Raw genomic sequence first — 19,025 nt, 5'->3', positions numbered from 1 at the left:
GCTGAGCACAAAGGATGTGCACTCATATTATTCAGAATCACCGTCTATTTCGCGCCGTCCCGTTGTCACCCTACACCACGATATTTAGATTACGCCAATTTTTTTCGTTTCCGATACCTTACCACACATTTAATTATCCTTAAAAGCAGGTTTGCATACTGATATTTCTGTTCTAATTGAATATATTTCTGTTGAAGACACTCTGACGGTGTAATTGCCAGGACCAATCAGGACAGAAAAACGTTTGTTGAACGAATCAGCTCAGGGAACAGTGGCAAATTCTGGTAGCGCCAAGCAAGAGTGCTCGTGAGCTGCAAACTCAGCAAACGCGCTAAATTCGTCCTTTCCGCATGATTCGCAGCGCCATTGGCCTTTGATGACAGGAGGCTCCTCTGATTTCTTGACTGCCAAAGAACTCCGGAAAGCGCTCAATAAATTTTTACCTTGTGAAGAGCTCCTTGTGCTTTTCACCTCTCCATCATAGTGAACGGTGGGATTTGATGCAGTACAATGAGATGAAAAAGGGGGGTCCAGCGATTCAGGCTTCGATTCCTTGTTTTGATGTGGGTCGCTAACCGTAAGATCTTCTCCCGAAGCTACTTCCGCTGTGACATATACTGACACGGATGCCGCAGGAACACAAGAGACAGATTCTCGGAGGGCTGACCTTTTCGATCTCTGTGTTTCACCTTCAAGGCCCATTCCAGCGTTCTCTCTATGTCTTCGGGAGATCTTTGGTTGGACTTCGTCCGAACGAAGGCTTTCCGTGTCATCATCCGAGTCATTCTCATTGCTTTCGTCTTCGTCTTCGCTGCCTTCCTGGTCAGGGCCAGTATGTAGCGGCATTCCTTTCCTAGCAACCACAAATGCGAATCCAATCTCCTCAAGCTTTGCTAATCGCTCTTCAGTCAAGTAGCTATGAAGCCCTTGTTGAAGGCGCTTCCAGTGGCATCGCTTTGAGAAACAACAAAATCTGATGAGATGGCTGGCTGGCTACTCATGAGGACGTAGTGGGATCGATGATGGACCTACCTGCCGCATAACCCAAGAGGCCAACGACTGGTCCTCTTTCCACCGCCGAGGAACGACACAATGGCCGAAGCGCTCTTTGTATTTCTCAAGCTTGCTGAAATACTCCTCCCAACGTCCTTCAAAACGCTTGAGCACAGTAAATCGCAAACGCTCCTGAGTTTTCGAGTTGAAAACAAAACCCGCTTCCACCAGTCTCATTTCTTTATCGTCGTCCAAAGTGTGATAGCGACCTTCTTTTTTGGCTTTGTAGTGCTTTCGAGTTTTAGCAACCCATCGAGCCAGGGTCTGCAGCATTCAGAGGTCTTATCAGCAACGCCTTTCTGGATTTTTCAAAGTGGTTGACATTATAGCGTAAACGTACCATGTCCTCAGGATACTCTTTTGGTACCAAACAGTCGCCCTTTTGAGCTTTGTAAACAAGAAGTCGATCAAAAAAGTCTTCCCACTTATCCATAGCTTGCTCGCATTGATTTTGTATCTTCCAAAATTGTGGATCTTTCTTGGCTTTCCAGATAAAACCCGCTGCATTAAGTCGCCGTTGCCTTGAGGGGGTCAATCTCGAATCATTCTTACTATACCAACAACGAACTTTGGCGCACCATCGTCCCAATTGCTTATTTGGCATAAAGTTTTTAGGCACGAGAGAATGGCCGTAGACACGTTGGAAAACGAGAAACTCAAGGAATCGTTGTTCCCATTCGTTGTTGACCAGAACCATCTGCAGCTTAATTTTCTTCGCCCTATCCACTTCCAGCGCTTCATCGCTTCTTAAAAGATCAGCATGCTCCCTTTTAATCGTCTCAATTAAAGCGGGTTCGTCTTCTACAGGAATTAGCCTCTTGTGCACTCTGACTTCTGGCCCCCGTGCGCCGTGGACGTCAGACACCTTGGGTCTTCTTTTACTACTGTTCGCTTCTGATTTTTCGTGCGTCAAGCCTTCACCAGCCTTTCGCTTTCGATTATACTTTTGTCTTGACGAGTGTATTCCCGCCTGGCTCAAAGCAGAGTCGGATTCCACGGACAAATCATCGTCTTCAAAAAGTCGGTGGATGGGTATTCGTTGGGGTCGGCGAATACGGGATGACCGTCGAACGGACTTTTCGATATCGTCCGAGTCCTTTACACGAGATCGCGAAACAGAGTCGGCCATGTGTCTCTGTCAGCGTGCCTTTAACGAGGACAGAAAATGATAAGGGTTTGATGCGACCGATCCCACGAAAACTGCCACGCACAGAATCTGATCCTCAACCTTTGGTGTGCGGTTTCCAAGTTCTGCAAATATCTACTCCAAAACTTGGGGGACTCTAGATCAGGTTTTTATAGGTTCTGACCACACTCCCATTTCGGTAAACTACAAAGAGGACAAAGCGTACGTCTACCAGCAAACTCAACGTAACAACAAAATTCCAAAAGTGCACAGAGATCTGTTGTGGTTCATCGAAAAATGCGCGACTCCTCCACTGGTTTGGAGCAAGGAGAGCTAAAGGGCCACGAGGACACCTAGACGGAGGGCATAATTCCGTCTTTGTGGAAGCTACTTTATACGCAGGAAAGGGCATATTCAATTTGCACTTAGCAAGCGGATTCTAAATTTATTTTCACAATTTGAATCGCCCAATTCTCTTTTTCGTAACGGTCGCTGCTTCTCGAAGCTCCTTAAATACGTCTCTTCTGGGAATTCAAATCTTCTGTGTCAGTGTTCGACTATCCCGAATTGCACTCATGCCGACTCCGACCATGTCGATTTTTGAAAGCGGGTTGACTGTTGCTACCGATAGGCAGCCTTCACATTTAATCTTAAGAAAATACCGTACTTTCCATCAAAATTGGTCGATTGGTAGGCGGATGAAGAATAAGGAAAGAAGCTAGAGGCGGAGGATTCCCTCCGACAAATGACGCAGCGTTAGACTACCAGTACAGATCTCCACGCCTACCCTTAGGCATCACAACTACAACTTGACGTAAAGAAATACATAAATTGACTGTGAGCCAGATGAGGCATGGTTTCAAATAGCATTGAATTTGACAGTCAAAGGTATGTGGACTGCTTTCTCTGGAAAACATATTTTGTGCTCGATTCTCGCTTCACAACAGTCGTCACAGGATGGGAGTGTATCATTCAAAAAGAAAATTGTTCTGCTACGTTACTCCGCCGTTTATTGGAGACCGAGCCTGGATTGGTGTTTCTATATCTTTGTTATGAAACTTTTGTTGTAACTCTATGGGGAAACTTCCACAATTTCGGAATCGTCGTCCTCGAATAATCCTATGCGACTCAAATTGATTCGATCGATCGGTTCGTACACAGAATTGGACGTGGACGTATTCAAAGCCGGAATTTCTAACTCGTTCATGTCCCCAGCTTCACTATAGATGGATTCATGCATAGACAAGTGCATCGACGAGCCGTATATGGAAGAATCATAGCCTATTGAATCTTGCGCCACGGAAGCGTTTGCGAACGCTTCCTCGCCAACCGCCAATTCCTGAGCGCGGCGAGGACTTCTACCCCGACTGCGGGATATCTTGGTATCGAATCCAGCGCGTTTCAGTCGGGCGTTGTCAGATCTTTTGGAGTCACTCATCGATGAATGTGGCGAATCGTGCAAGACGGGTATTTCCAAATCCTTCATTTGTTTCTGGTCAATAGAGTCGCGGTTTGAACGAAAGGATTTTGTTGCTGCGGTCATGTTTGTCGTAGAAAACTTTGGAGCCCAGGCTTGCGGTCTGTTGCGATTATCTCGACGGGCCAAGAGAAGAGATTCTTGAATGGCGGCTTCTTGAAAAATAACGCTGAGATCGTCTGATTCGGCAACGAGAATCTGTGGCGGTACCCAGGTGATGTCGAAAGCAGGATGCGATTGCACGACATTCCTCATGGCTTGACGCTCAAGCAATATTCGTTCGCTGGGAGCAGAGAGGTCTGACCAGACGGAATTACTCGATGGATGGTAGGAGTAATCATCATAGTCTTCATCAGCTTCGGATGTGAGAGTCTCAATGATCACTTCCAAGCGGTCCAATCGCTCTTGTTGCTTGTCATACATGGCGTTCAAATCTTCGTAAGCCTGACGAAGCCTTCTATTCTGCAAAGCAAGGTCGTCGCTGGCTAGGTCGCCTTTTTGTGCACCGTCTAACAGTGGATGGAACGATCGATTTGGTTCGTGCTGCCTTCGTCGCTTGCGTCCATCGCCACCGAGATCCTGTCTTATCACGGAGCTACGAATGAGTCGCTCCATTTTGATCACCTTGGCCTGCAGTTCCAAGTTTTGTTTTTCGAGTTGCGAAATATCGCTGACTAATTCGTCGCCGTGCACTTCGTCCAGTTTGTCTAGCAGTTCCTTTTTGCTTTTGGCTACCGCGTCGAGTCTTATATTCAACGCATAATTGCGCTCGTTCACTTCGGCCAAGATTTCCTCCAGCGCGATAGCTCGCTCCTCCAATTGTTCCCATGCAATGGCTTCCACTCCTTCCTGTCGTAATAGAGGCAACGGCTCGGGGTCTCTGTTCTGCTCCACACTACTGAGTAATGTCTCTTCTTCAGCTTTGCTCGACGCCATGACTGATACGGAGTCGACAGACTTATCGTCTTTGCTGGGCAGGGACGGCGCCGCGTGCTTGAGTCGTAAGACGGCTTCTTGGTGCGCTTCATTCCAGAAGTCCACGCCCAAACTCAACACCTGGTGTACTTGGTCTCGACCATCGTCCAAGCTACGGTTCTGATTTAACGCGATCATGGTACGTCCCTGTTTGTCCCGAGACTCGGTAGAAGCCGGATGCGCCATGAGCATAACGGAGATGGTTTCAGGAGTGGCTCCGTCGGCAATCGCAAGGTGTAACGGAAGTTTGCCGAGATGATCTACGAACCGACAGGAGTCTGGATTGACAACCACCAGGTTCGTTATTAGTAGATTCAAAATGTCTCGACATGCTTGACCTCTACACCGCTGCAAGTTGCAAATGGCAATATGTACGGGAAGTTGCCGCAAGGAAAAGGGGATTTGGGAATTAGGTATGTCCCCTTTGGAGGGCTTACGCTTGGCACACACCCATACGTGCGCTTCTTCCGGATTTTTATGTAGCCGCCTAATCGCCGCTTCGTACTTTTGATTGAGAATGAGTCTCGAGAGGATTGTCGGGTTGCGGTAGAAGTCGACTTCTATGGGAGGTATTGGTTTCGTTGGTGATTCCTTGACAATTTCCAGTTCTGTTTTCCTGGCCAGTTTCTTGGCAAGGAGAGAAGTTGTGCCGCTCACTCCGGTGACTACAATACCTCCACCAACGCCACTAGTTGATTCTCCAGTTTCGGCTTTTAAATTCGCCGATAGAGGATGTTCAAATACCGCCAACAGAGAAGAAAAGCTCATGGTCCGCTCCAGTGCATCGATTCTCAATCGTTCTGCATCGCGATCGGCAGTCGCCTGGTCGAACGAATCCTCAGGCGATCGATTCATGGATCGTTCGGGTGTGTGTTCCTCTTGCCGACGAAAGGCGGTGCAAGTGGACGGGCTGTTCCAGACGAATGGCGCTTTGGCAGGTTCGGGTACACACACATACACATGTGCGGTGTTAGTTGCGATGGTGGTGCTTGTGGTGGTAAACCCTCGCTCGCTATTGGTGCTAAGTAGAGCTTTTCGTTCATTCACATGTACACATACATATGGAGTGAGTAGGGAGAAAATTGCTCGCTCGTGACGGAGGACTGCTTCAAACCACCAACTAGATAGGAGGCTCACGGCGCGGGGAGGGTGTCTTGTGACTTTTCATTTTCTACTCTTGCTTTGTGATTGACCGATACATCGCTTTTGTCGTGCGTCGTGGGTTATTGTCACTCCCTCCACTCTAACTTCGGGGGCAATATATCCTTCCAATTAACGGGCACTTCGTAATTCGTCCAGAGGTCCGTGAATAGTTTTATCTTTGGCAACAAGGGAGCTCTATGGGCATCTAAATCGACTCCAAGATAGTGATTTAACGGGTATCACGGGTTTGATACTCTTTTGGGAAAGGCTTATAAAAAGGATGGCGGGTGCATCGTTGTATAACATACTTATACTTATCAAGGAAAAGATGTCTGTCAAAATATATACGTAACCTAACAAGATTCATCTGTTCCTCGCGACACTTTCTCCCAAGATTAAAAGGCGAAAAGACATTTCCGGTAGAAGTGGGAGGTAGATCGGACGGCAAGTCCCCTGTGAACGAATTCCACGATTACAATTAATTCACGGAAACGGGGAGACGCGCAGTGCCAAAAACAGGCCGCGATGCTATCGAAGCACTTCAACGACGACTCTCCGGAATTGGATTAATGCCTGCCGCAAAATTATCCCGTCCCGTCTACGTGGTTACTCGCGAAGCGGTGCCCTTCTCTAAGTGCCTCCAATTGCGGTTAAAGTCAAACACAAAAATCTTTCCCCCTATACCACTCTGTAGCTGTCCTACGGGTACTCTCGGATGGATGCGACGCACCAGAATCGCATACCGTTTACGAGTTGACCCTGGGAATTAACCCGAAAATATAGCAAATGCGTCGGCAAGAATGAATTAGTCAACAGCTGGCGACCTTGGAAATGCCCATTCCTGGTCTTATGTTGTGTTATATCTATAACACTAAAGCCGGCCGCAAAAATAATGTCGACTATATATTTTACTCATATTTTTTTCCTATTGTGCGCATAAACTCAGCAAAAGACGTTAGCGTAAACTGTCTTCCAAACTTGTTCCAAGCAAATCCTCTGCCAAAGTTACGCATTCCTTTGCCAGTCCTGCAATCTCTTCGTCCGTATCTTCCAGAAGCTCCGAAAGAATAGGTAGGCACTCAGGAAGTAAAACCATATACTCTTCGCCCAAAGACTTCATCAGGGATACAAGGCACGTCAGGCCTGCTTTGCGAACTTCCCCTCGGGATTCGTTTCCGCAGGCTTCCAGAACGTAGTAGTTCAATGGTTTCCATAGCTGTTCGTTACCAGCCGCGTTGGCTAAGGCCGATAGACAGCTGACTACATTGCCCAAGTCTGAGTACTCTCCCACGATGACACGCGCGAAGGGACTGGACAGGTGGTCGTTCTCTTTCAAAAAGTTACCGGGAATTCTGGCCTGCAGCAGCTTCCCCATTGGCTCCAAAAGGGCGTGATAGCGTTGATTCTCATCGGCTCGAATCCAACTGCCGCCATCTAGACCATCAGCTCGAAGTGCGTGCTCCAAGCAAAGAAGAACGGGCTGTACCACTTGCATCGACACTGAATCATACGATGACTCCGTTCGCTCGTCGTTGAGTTTGCGTTTCTTGACGGCATTGCCGCTTTGGCAAAGGCTAGAGGCAGCCAACTCCAACTCCGACACGGCGTCACCAATAGAAACACTCAAACAAGGCAAAAATATAGATCGTAGCCTCTTAGCCAAGGCGGCGGAGAGCGTCCAGAACGCAAAGCGGTGGGCAGAAGAAGATTCTGGTGCCAACTTGTCAACTACGCCTCGCCAATCGCGCAGCGAGAGATACAATCGACGGAGGTGCACTTCCGAAAGCTTAAGGATAAACGTCATCAGAGCATCGTTTGCAGTATGGACCAGCAAAGCCCCAGATTCTAAGGATGATTGATTCTCGTATGCTTGTGTAACAACCTTAAGAACCGCATTCCGCTGAGCTACAGCCTCAGCTCCTGTGCATTGCTCAACCGAAATCTTTAGCATCTTCAGCAAGACCGCGACGGTTGTTGCGTTCTTGCATTGGCCCGTAGCTTTAACAATAGCCGGGATCATTAAACGAGGAGGAATACGCGCCGACAAAAGCTGGTCCAATCGTTCAATTGTAGATTTCATCACGCTGTCCCGATCCTGACGTAGCGATGGGGACAAAATATTGGATTCGTTCAAAACGAGATGAAGGTACGAGGGCAAAAATTGCGGAACACTAAAGGCAATAGCAGATAGTGCTCGGAGAATGGATGCTTGCATGACCTTCGCCTGGGCAAACGTTTCATTGTCATCAGAAGTATTCCCATTTAGCAGCACATAAGAATTGGCGCTGGTCAATGCTGACATCAGTCGTTTGATGAGCTTTGGAAGAGTAGAAATACATAGCGGTCCGGTTGTTCGGACTAACGTAGCCGATGATAATGCCACGCTTGAAATAATCTGACGGGCGGCGTTGTCTATATGAGACAATGATGCATTCGGCTGTGCAAGCACTTGACAAGGAAACTGGAGCAAATCCGTCGCTCGTCCAAGTGCGGACAGAAAATGCTGCGTATTGCTAGCCGTGATACCACCGCCAACAGAAAAACATCTTGCTATATGCTCTACTGCAACGAGTGCCGATTGCCGAAGTAGAAGAATCTTCGATGATTCCTCTGATCCATTGCTACCGTCGGTGCTTCGGAGTACGTCTACAATATCCGGAACCATTTCCATAAAGAGCGGTACTTCTTCTCCATAAGGATCGACATCTGGTACGCGTTCTGCTACCAAACGAAGTGCTTTCGTTCGAATATCAATGCTGTCCCCTTCCTTCAATAGTGCCGTCACTGAGGCCAAAAATATGTGAGCTGGAAGGAGCAGCTGTAAATATTCTCGGCTTTCGTTGACAGTCAAAACAAGATTTTCCATCGTATTCATCAATCCCTTCAATTTTTCATCGGCAGCTGCACTTTGGGCAACAGAGTGCATTATAAGTAACTCCTGCCAAAGCCGAAGACAAAGGCTCGAGCTTTTGTCACGGCATTGCCTTACAAATTTGCTGGTGCTTTCGAGCAGCAATACATCGTTCACTGTTCGAAGTATCACCCCTACCAACGAAACAAGTTTGGCAGAGTTTTTAGTGTATTCATCAGGCTTGACACCTGTATTTTGTCTTGTCTTTGGACCAACCAATGCGATCTTAGCAATGTGGCTGTTATTTGGAATGCCTGGAGAGTCATCATCGGTCGCATCCGACCCCATACAAAGGAGAAGAGTCGACTTAGCATATTTTAGTAGAAGCAAGACGGACCAAATCTGAGCCTCAATCGGAACCTGCTCAATGACCTCAACGGCAAAATCAGGTGACCGAGCCAAGTTTCTGGATGTAAAAACTTCGGCTGCCAGAAAGGAGGCCACCAGTGAACCAGGGCAAGACTGTTGGAAATCTCTTCGCACATGGTTGCCCACAAGAAGAGCTTTCGCAAATTCACCGAAAAGGCAACTTTTCACTTTTTTTACGTCCATCCTTTGTGTCTCCCTCACAAAACCTGACAGGATGTCGACAAGCGACAAATCCGCATGATTGGCAAACTTCCAAAAAACGGGAAGTGTAGCAGCGAAAATGTCTCCTCCCGTTGAAATTTCTATAGCTCCACTCCCGGCAGCAGAGGCAGCCTTGGTGATAGTTTGGAAGACAACAACTACGCATTCTTTCGGAAAGGAGTTACACATCGTTGTTAAAGTGAAAAGAGCCGCGGATCTTGCCCTCGTCGATGAAACAAAACGAGAAGGCGATGAAGTATTCTCCGTATTTAGCTCATCCAGCAATTGCAGAAGTGTAGTGGCCCAACCAATCACAGTATTGGCATCGAGGTCCAATTGGTCTGCTCGAATGCCCGTCCATAGCTGGGATAAGGTGCTTAGCAAAGATTGCGCCGCAACTGCCGAACCCGTCATGTTGACTTCAGTCTCCAACACCAGTAATTTAAGTAAGCCGAAGAAAAGAGATATCAATTGTCCCGCCGACTGTGCCGAATTTAGCCTCGCACAGTTTACTCTTACAAAGTCTGCCAAAAGAACAAGGGAACTCATGTCGCCCGGAGTGATCTTTAGATCCGACAAAAGCGACAACAAATCTTCTCCGTCAAACGGGAGGGCAACAAATTGACTGTGAGACAACTGAGAGTGCTCGCTCTGTGAATAAAAAAGAATAGCTTTTGCCAACTTTTTACGTTCGCCTTTCGAAAATCTTTTAAAAATTTCTTCGCCCCAGGATATACTCGAAAGAACGTCTTCTACGACAAGAGCTGAAAGCAGACGGCCCATGTCCGATGGTTCCACGTCTGACAGAACCGCCACCAATTCCGTTTGCATTGCTTTTGGATATTGCTCGACAAATTCCACATCGCTTTTTCCAACCGAGTATGAGCGCGAGCGTCCTCCACCTTGATGAGGACCTGAGGAAATGATGATGCTTGTAGTATCCGTCACTACCATTCCTTTCATCATCTTGACAATGCATTCAGCAAGCGACACAACCGACAAAGGGATAACACCTACGACCTTTGCAGTCTGTAATTGTTTGAATAAGGGCAAGCCAGCAATCTCCCACCTTGTACACAGGGGAAAGACTGTTTCTCCAGCCTTTTCCATCGCATTGAGAACGGTCGACGCAGCGGCACACCCCCCGGGTAATTTGGTATGGTACATCCAACTTTTCTGCATAGCTTTCGGGGAAGTCAAGTTTCCGTCGCCGCTGTATCCAACGGTAGCAAAGACGCAAAGCCTCAACAATGCTTTCTGTAGCGAAGACGCCTGTTTTTCCGCAGCCATGGATGCTTTAAACATGGAAGGCAAAAAGGAAACTCCACCCATGACAGCGGAAGAGTGGGACTCGGCAATAAACCTGCAAAAGCATCTAACCTGATTCCATGTCGGTGGCGTGTCGAGAGTACTGAGCTGAGTGGCGATGGTCGACAGCAATCCAATACTTGCCTTTCTGATCCTTTTATGAGGACTATCCAAAAGCGCCAGTGCACCAACTACAATGAGCCAGCACTGTTCGTTCCCGGATGACAAAATATCACATGTCAACTCCACCAAGCGACAACAAGACAATGGATCCTGAAGCTGCAACGCACTTTCCATCAAAATGATGGAGGATAGCACAGCCTCTCCTTCAGAGTTTGTGACGTTTTGTACAAGGGAGGTAATCGTTGGTAGACCGATTCCAGTGTACAAAGCGTCCGAATTTACTGCCGCTAGAGACAGAATCATGGCATGTACTGTACATATCGTTTTGGACGATACATGCACTGCAGATACATAGCAGTCCTTCAAAATTTCGACCTTCTTGTCGGTCATGTCGCCTTGCTCCTTTGCATTCAGAATCGTACTACAAACTTGAAGTGCGTCATGGACGAGCGTCGACGATACTTTGCTATCGGCTAGTCGGCGTGAATAGGATTCTACGAGTACCCACAGAGACAGACGCCGTAATCGACGTGTGATGGAATTGTCCAGTTCAGGCTCGTCTTGGAACGTATGCAAACCTTGAACAAATATTCGACTTTCGGCGAGCTTCATCTGCGCCACGTGTATCTCGGCATCATTTTTTATAAAGGATTGAGAATCGCCCAACACAAAAAGCAAGGCCTTCGACGCTACAGTTGCCAGTGTCTTGTTCGTGCTGTTCGAATAGGCGGCCAGCGTCTCCATGATTAGTTGCCATTCCTTTGACGGCGAGTCAATGGTTGATTCGGCCATATTCCGCGCAATATAAGCTGAGACAACGAACCCTTGTCGTAAGCATTCAACCTGCTCCCTGTTCGAATCAATCCAGTGATGTAAACCTGATAAAGTTAACTTTGCGATCTCAGTCAAGTCTGTCGCGAATTCGTCGAGCATTCGGTTCTTGAATACACTCGTGACCGCTTTTCCGGCTTCCTCTGCAACCTCCGGGTGTTCATCAACGCTCCATCGACGTACCAAACTCTCCCAAATTGATTCTCCGTCGTTGTCTTGGTCTCGCTGGTCCAGGAGAGGGATCAGCCGCTGTACCGCTAGCAAGCGAATAGAAGCATCAGCGTGTTCCAATGCTACGCGGGGCGGGAGTAGTCGGTCATGCTCCGTAGACAAATTTACGTTTGAGTTCTCGTTGTCGCTCTCATCTATCGAAACAATTCCTTTCAGTAAATCTCGGACTAATTCTCGCGTTTCTTGACTTTTTTGCTGAGGTATGGACTGTATTGCATGCGCTATGCCACGTTCGCAAGCAAGCGTATCGAGCCTGTGTAAATTTTCCAGCAGCGACTGACTCATGGATGCACGCCTGTCCCTGTGACTTTTGATATGTTGTTCCAAACAAAAGGCTGCCGTAGACGCGACAATGTCGGTCCGAGGATTCTTCCAAAGCGATCGCAAACTTTTTTCTTCCAATATACGAACCAGCCATTGCACATTGTTTTCCTCTAAGCCCAGGACAAACAAGGTTGCAATCAGTGGTGCCACAATAGTTCTACAGTCTTCGTGTAAATGTCCCAAAACAGTTGGCAGCTGCGGCCATTTTCTCAATGTCCTCAAGCAAGAACGTGGGAGGTCACAACCTAGCAGTTTGTTGGTCAAGAGCGGCAAATATGAGTCCGAATTTTCCATTTGCTGTTGCTGGAGCGGAAGGAGGACCGCCAAGAGGGTAGTCAGGGCATCGGCTTGCTGTTGAAAAGTTTCCGGCGCGGATAAGATCGACTTTGAAATCGCTTCCACGGAAACGGGAGCCAGGTCCATAGTTTCGGCCAGGACGGATGCAAGAACGTGTCCCCATGCCGTCCATTCCAAGCACCCGGTTTGACTCTCGCAAGCCGCCAAACAAAAGGGCAACATTGCGCGCAGCGAAGCTTCCTGTTGGGCCGGTAGACGATCGGCCGCTGTTTGCCAGGCCAGTCCTTCTACCAGTACGGCCACAGTAAAGGAAAGAATGTGGGATATTCCCCGTCGAGCCGATATCAAACTTTCTTGCGTTATTGACGTTGCCGCCAAAGCCGCCTGTTGCTTGGCCAAACGACCAACGGTTCGAATGAGATCGGGATGTTTCACGACATGCTGTGCAATTAAAGCCCGCGGGACGACCGCCAATACTTTTGGATTGGCGTACGGACGCAGCCAAATATAGGACTGATTGGATGCCAAATCGCAGAGCTGCAGGGCACGGTGGAAGACGGCCGTCCAGTGATCGGCGTGCGGTAAGAGTACCCAGAGGAAGTCTTCCATGTGCTTGGTGTGGACATCGTAGCGACGAATGAGGTATTCCAAAACGTGCAAGCACGATTCGATGGCGTTGAACTCTCCCAATAAACTACCCACACGCAGCAACGCATCTTGGATAATCTTCGGCGACGCATTCTGACGGCCACATATACTCGGCAACAGATCCATCATGCGGGGATCGACTGTGTCGGCCAGATTCTCCACGGCAGCCTTGCAGTTTTCTTCCAAGACGTGTAAGGGAATATCAGAGGCTTCCTTAGCGGATGCTTGAATGATGGAGGGTTTGTAGGCGACCCGATTGGTAACGTGATGTCCATGTTGGACACTGTAGTTCGCCCCTCGTCCAACTGCATCTTCGTGTCGTTTGCTAGTAGCGTAGACAAGCCCGGGGTTTTTCCCGGAGGATCCGTTCAGGGCTGCCAGTTGGGTCTGTAGTGACGACATGACGAAATGAAAGCGAAGGAAAGAGCAGGTGCAGAAAGAAGGCAAACCGAACAAAGAAGTTCACGGCGAGACAGAAACAAATCGTGACGAGATGTTCTGGCGGTAGTGCCGAGGATCGGTGTGGATTGTGAGGATCGACGATTTGTAGAGGAGGGCGGCAGCTCTTTTTCTAGGTTTTAGCGTTTGGCGTTTTCTTACCCAAGATGAGAGTTTCGTGGTTGTCGACTTCGAGGAGGACCGACTGCCAAACGACAGATCTACCTCATGCTAGTAGAGACAGACGTACGGACGGAGGCTGTTCACTCGTCGTGGTGAAACTGGTAGGGCGGGGTCTCGTCGACCTATGGAAAGCAGTCTTGTATGCTCCAAAATCAAAGCACACTCAGTTCTAAATGTTTGACTGTGCAATGTACACCTAGCTACAGAGCACTGTCGAGCCATGCACGCTACCATGTATACATCACAAACGCTTCGAAATCCGTTCACGTCCGTCAACCAAACATCATCCGCGCCGTGTACACCCTGCTATCCAGCACTTGCATTATTTCAAGCCACTTGGTGTTTACTCCAGTACGAACAAACTTCCCTTGACTCTCTCTCTCTTGGCCGGAATTCTTGTCTAACTCTGACTGACAGTGAATGCATCATGGAAGAACACATGGAGCGTGTGTTGGATATAATGAACGCCCGTGCCTTGGGTCACGCAACGAACGAGCAAGTTGAACAAGTCGTCGCTGCCGTCTTGCAAAATAGTGATGCAAATGGAACCCTTACAACCCCCGTACAGCCATTACCGTTGCCGTTTGGAACCGATCAAATACAACAGCAGGAAAAGGAAGTGGACAAATCATTCCACGGTACTGCAGTGGAAAAAGTAGCAGTCCAACCGGTTTCGATTGCAGCACCTGCTCGAGAAGAGGAGAACGCCAACGAACGCACACATCACCCACCAACATCAACGGGAGCACTTTTGGCCATTGGAAGAGAAAAGGTCTCGATTGAACTCGACGAAGAAGAATATGACAATCTACCGGCAGAGGAACCGGAATGCCTCGAGCCACCAAAACCGAAAAAGCGTGGACGGGGACGTCCACGAAAGCAACCATCGACACCAGAAACCGGACTGGCAGCCATCGACTGGGTTCGGTACCAAGAAATTCCCCTCGGGAAACAGGGAGCGAAAATGATGACTACCTTCGGAGACGCTAAGCATCCCGACCCCGAGACTGTTGCTGCCACCTTGCTAGGGGCACGCCGAATGCTGCAAACTGCCATGCAGGACGCTCGAGCCTTGCGACGTACCAACAAAGCATTGTACACATCCGCTCAAAACAGTCTGCGAGCCTACCGTCCAACAAAACCTACTCAACAGGAACACATTTCCAGTGAATTGCTTTTTCGGGCCAGCGAAGGCTACGACCAACTATCGTACGATCCCAAATGCGGTTTTGACATTGAAGAATTGCGTCTGCTATTTCCGGAAGAAATGTCCGCCTACCAACGATGGAACAATATGCACGATGCTACCGCCACGGACGCTAAGAACGACGTCGACGAGTTTGCGTCTCGTACAGCAGAATTAAGCCACAACGACGACAATGACGAGGAAGAAGAGGTTCCCAATCCACAATTAGCCGGAGGACATTTGCAAGAACGAGCGGCACAATTCGATTTGCGAACGACACAAATGCCAGCTTCCTGGTACCTAAGATTTGCCGAAGTTCGTCAGGGCAGCTTCCTGCCGCGCCGGAGCGGCAGGGATGCGACCTGGGAGAATGCGCGTAAGCAACGCAAGAGTAAAGGCGCCCCCAGGAGTGGTACCTGGGCGCACCTGAGCTCCGTCAGTGTTCGTTTCTTGCATTGGCTGGGCTTTGACCCGCAGTCAGCCCTCCCGCCACCGAATGAAGATGCCACACAGGCATTGGGATTTTTGGGTTACGATTTTTTTGGACGCATCGTGGAGAAGGCTATTTATTTACGCAATCTAGCTAGAAATGAGGGCCACGGCGTCAATATTTTGCTGGAATTGCCGGATGGTGAGCACTTGGTGCCGCATGACATTGACAAGGCCATGGAGGATTCGGATATTAAACCGACACCCCTATACAGTAGCAAAGAGGAAAAAATCGGACCGCAGCTCTATTTTGGACCAGGTTTCGAAAGTCGTTTGGAGTTGGAAATAGAACAATTGATGGCGGGAGGAAAGCGCGAAAGAAAATTGACTCCAGAGGAACTGCTGATTCGTCAAGAGGAAGATAAATTGTTCGAAAAATTGTCGGCCCCACCCTGTAACAAAGGAATTGCTAGTCTTATAGACGACAGAGAAGAATTTGAGTCCGTTCCTGCGAAGAAGAGACGCATTTAAAAAGCAAAATATTCATATGAGAATTATTCCACATCCCACTCTTGAGCTACAAGTTGATAACTTTGACAGATTGTGGATTCGTCGGCTTGACACAGCAATCAGTGGTGATGGAGGGTAGATTGTTAGCAGCTACTCAATGCTTTCATTGGTGTACGTTTCGTAATTTCGTGCTCTGGGTCTTACAATGTCCTCAGGCAGCTTTGACCCTTTGCAGCCTCTTTCTTACAGGACACTGCGAAAAGTGCCGGGGCCCTCTGTTTCCTTTTTCAATGATATGAACAGCGGAGAACTAGCGCTTGGTCCCTCTATATAACAATGCAGAGGCTCTGGGTGATTTTTTGGATTCTCAACGTCTCATTTTTGCCAATGCGAAAGAACTCTAAGGCGGTATCATAACTTTTGCAACATACGGCATTTTCAAAAGCAGCAAAAGTCACTCTACGCCTCGTCTTTTGCACGGGCCCGCATGCTGGTTTCAGAAGTCAGATCATCTCGAGTTGTCCAGAACGTTCATCCTTTCCGTAAAACCACCCTAAAACGACGTAGTTGAGCCACACTGCGCAATGTCGTCCGTCTTCGTCAAAGCACCAATCCCCAGAAAGGTAAAAAGCTTCGTAAACATCCAAAAACGGCACTCCGAGGGATTGCAACAGCTGTTTTTGAACCTCGTAGAGACGACGACTCCTGCTCGCCGCCATGTATCGTGCACGATCCGTGGCGGCAGCATTGTTTCGATCTACACGGTGTACGTGAAGGGCCGCAGGAGACTTCCAATACACATCCACTATAGGGTAGTTGATGCGAACATGCTCAATTACGATTCGAATGGCGTTGCTGTGATCAACCCAATCCTCGTCGCCCCAGTGTGTGCCGTTTATGTTGGAGGGTTAAAGTAAATCCCAAGCGGCACTACCCAAAAGCAAGGCTGTCGTGGAACTGGAAAAGCTGAAATTGCTCGAATAAGCTCGCGAGAGATCTGCGTCGTAGATACTGTCCAACTGTTCTAAATACTCGACTACGCGAGATGTATTGAGCTCTTGAAAAATGCCCTTGCCCCGGAACACGAGATTTTTTTGGAAGGCTTTCCCGACGTCTTTTGTAAACTGCCGCATCAAACATCTCCAAATGCGAAAACCACTCTGTAGCGCGATAAATCAATGGAATGCTCCATGTCGGTAGGTCGGATAAACGTCAGCATAGAAGGAGGTGATAACACTGATGGAGTACGGTAACGGTCCCCAATCATAGCACCTGTCGTCCACATACGATCAGTTCTGTTGTGGTCCTTAAGGGGAGGATCCATCCGTCCCATCCCACACGTGTATTGCAAATCGACAGTCAGCGTCCCCTTATGCTGGGAAGCATGGGAAAATCCATGACCACTCGTAGGTAGGTGTTTAATGGTGTCGTGACAAAAGCGAGTCCATACGTGCAATCCGTGACGCGAGCGACCGCTGTGGTTTCGACGTTTTTCCGACGACGGTTCGGTCTACGACGACTCCCGCGGCGATCCGAGTCCACGACCTTAGTCGTTACATCATCTCTATGCCATTCAAATCTTACGTAGAATTCATCCCCACCCGTGGTCTTTAGGCGCCCGGGGTGGTCCATCGTTTGCAAATGCCATGAATCAGAAGATGACGAGATACGTGTTGCCCCGACTGAGATCACCAACTGAATCTGCGAGGTAGCAACGCAGTCACAGTTTGGTATAGTTTGCTTCACGATAGTAGAAGGATCAACAAAGTTTTCCCAATCAGGCTGTAGAAGAATGGTTCTTGTTTGCCCATGCGAATCGGTCTCAGCCACAGGAGAGGGACCGTCTTCCGTTGCATGGTAGAACCCTGAGGATGCTGCGTTCAACGTCAGTGTCTCACCAACGAGAAATACAACGAGACGCTTCCTTCGAGATGCAAGCCGTAGGACTCCAAAGGCTACAAATGCAAACACCATGCGTCCAATGAGCCGCTTCAGGATGAAAATCAACAAATGGGAAAGGCATCTCCAAGAGTAAATATAGAATTTGTGAAGGCATTTTCGCCCTAAGTGTGAGGTTCTTTCGTCACTGGTAGAAAGCCCAATGGTTTTCCTACCATGAACATAACTATATACACGGACAGTTTACAAATTGACAATCAATGACTATCTGTCGCAATCGATGACGTCAGAGGTCCAGATGAATCTTTTTTTAGACACGAATGTAAACGACTTGATGGTGACGTCAGCGGAAAATCGGAACTGGCAGTGAATTGGTTTGGAAACTCTGCGTTGTTCCAAACAACACACCCCTCGTATCTGTGGCAAAAGAAACGCAACGACAAAAACGAAAGTGATCCACGGAGAATCTAAGCGTAACACTGTAAACCAACGGAGGATACCTTTCACCAGAATCACAGCAGACCTCTATTCACCCGAATCATTAGCAACTTCTTAGCAGACGTTAGCCGAGACGCAGCAACTTTCTCCAATTGCAACATTCCGAACGATCACCGATGCAAGTTTACGCCTGGAATCGACTACTGGCAATCGCCACCTTACTCGCGTTGCTTTCAGTGAGAGCCGATGCCTTTGCGCCACTTCCACCCAGCACCGCGACGTCATCGGGTTACTCGTCGTCGTTACAGGCCTACGTTTCTTATAGCAAAGTGAAACGCATTGGCTACGAGCTTGAGGTGAATAAACCGCTTGGTATCATTTTTGGTGAAAACGATGCGCCCTTCAATGGATTGGCTGTTGTGGAAGTGGACCCTGATCAAAACGGCGCCGAGGCTGGAATTCGCGTTGGCGACCAATTGTTGGCTGTCAACAAAAAAAGCACTGTGGGCGAAGGTTTTGATACCGCCATGGGCATGCTGCGGGATGGTTCCGATCCACTGGAACTACAACTCTATCGCGGCACCGTTCGACAACTTTTCACAATTCTGAAAAATGTTGTTGGCGATGACGAAGACCTGATGGAAGAGGACGACGAAGAAGAAGATGATGATGAGGACAATGAAGTCGTCGTCATGGACGAAAACTACGAATCTCCTGTCAAAGTTCCTGTTGACACGGAAGACGAAAAGCCCATTAGTGCGGGTGATGTGTTGAATGTCTTCAAAAAGCTGACAGAGAAAAAGGAGTCAACGGAGAGTACCGACGGTGAGAAGAAGAAAAAGGGTGGACTATTTGGTAGCATGTTCTCGCAAGACACCATTCAACTGGAAGGAGAAGATGCAGGAAGTACCAAATAAAGCACATC

The 19,025-nt window shown here is 48.4% G+C and overlaps 6 protein-coding genes across 6 annotated transcripts; 2 read left to right on the top strand and 4 right to left on the bottom strand.

Moving 5' to 3' along the window:
• Positions 1–261: 261 nt before the first annotated feature.
• On the bottom strand, positions 262–2,454 carry PHATRDRAFT_46014 (predicted protein; the record flags this gene model as incomplete). Its single annotated transcript, XM_002180117.1, has 3 exons — positions 1,394–2,454; positions 1,033–1,317; positions 262–954 (listed from the first exon to the last, which is right to left on the bottom strand). The coding sequence occupies exons 1-3, from the start codon at positions 2,180–2,182 to the stop codon at positions 262–264; spliced, it is 1,767 nt and encodes a 588-aa protein (XP_002180153.1). The 5' UTR covers positions 2,183–2,454.
• Positions 2,455–3,251: 797 nt separating this feature from the next.
• On the bottom strand, positions 3,252–5,486 carry PHATRDRAFT_46013 (predicted protein; the record flags this gene model as incomplete). Its single annotated transcript, XM_002180116.1, has 1 exon — positions 3,252–5,486. The coding sequence occupies one exon, from the start codon at positions 5,484–5,486 to the stop codon at positions 3,252–3,254; it is 2,235 nt and encodes a 744-aa protein (XP_002180152.1).
• A 1,172-nt stretch (positions 5,487–6,658) lies between these two features.
• PHATRDRAFT_46012 (predicted protein) lies at positions 6,659–13,419 on the bottom strand (the record flags this gene model as incomplete). Its single annotated transcript, XM_002180115.1, has 1 exon — positions 6,659–13,419. The coding sequence occupies one exon, from the start codon at positions 13,417–13,419 to the stop codon at positions 6,730–6,732; it is 6,690 nt and encodes a 2,229-aa protein (XP_002180151.1). The 3' UTR covers positions 6,659–6,729.
• Positions 13,420–13,937: 518 nt separating this feature from the next.
• PHATRDRAFT_46011 (predicted protein) lies at positions 13,938–15,784 on the top strand (the record flags this gene model as incomplete). Its single annotated transcript, XM_002180318.1, has 1 exon — positions 13,938–15,784. Exon 1 carries the CDS (start codon positions 14,066–14,068, stop codon positions 15,782–15,784), a length of 1,719 nt encoding a protein of 572 aa, XP_002180354.1. The 5' UTR covers positions 13,938–14,065.
• A 1,338-nt stretch (positions 15,785–17,122) lies between these two features.
• PHATRDRAFT_35877 (predicted protein) lies at positions 17,123–17,737 on the bottom strand (the record flags this gene model as incomplete). The annotated part of the gene is made up of 1 exon (XM_002180114.1): positions 17,123–17,737. The coding sequence occupies one exon, from the start codon at positions 17,735–17,737 to the stop codon at positions 17,123–17,125; it is 615 nt and encodes a 204-aa protein (XP_002180150.1).
• Positions 17,738–18,276: 539 nt separating this feature from the next.
• PHATRDRAFT_35876 (predicted protein) lies at positions 18,277–19,017 on the top strand (the record flags this gene model as incomplete). The annotated part of the gene is made up of 1 exon (XM_002180317.1): positions 18,277–19,017. The coding sequence occupies one exon, from the start codon at positions 18,277–18,279 to the stop codon at positions 19,015–19,017; it is 741 nt and encodes a 246-aa protein (XP_002180353.1).
• Between the last annotated feature and the right edge of the window lie 8 nt (positions 19,018–19,025).

Source organism: Phaeodactylum tricornutum, chromosome 8 (genome assembly GCF_000150955.2).
Source record: "Phaeodactylum tricornutum CCAP 1055/1 chromosome 8, whole genome shotgun sequence".
In the NCBI taxonomy this organism is placed as follows: Eukaryota; Bacillariophyta; class Bacillariophyceae; order Surirellales; family Neidiaceae; genus Phaeodactylum; species Phaeodactylum tricornutum.
The sequence above is the reverse complement of the archived record's forward strand: the minus strand, read 5'-3'. Positions and strand labels throughout refer to the sequence as shown.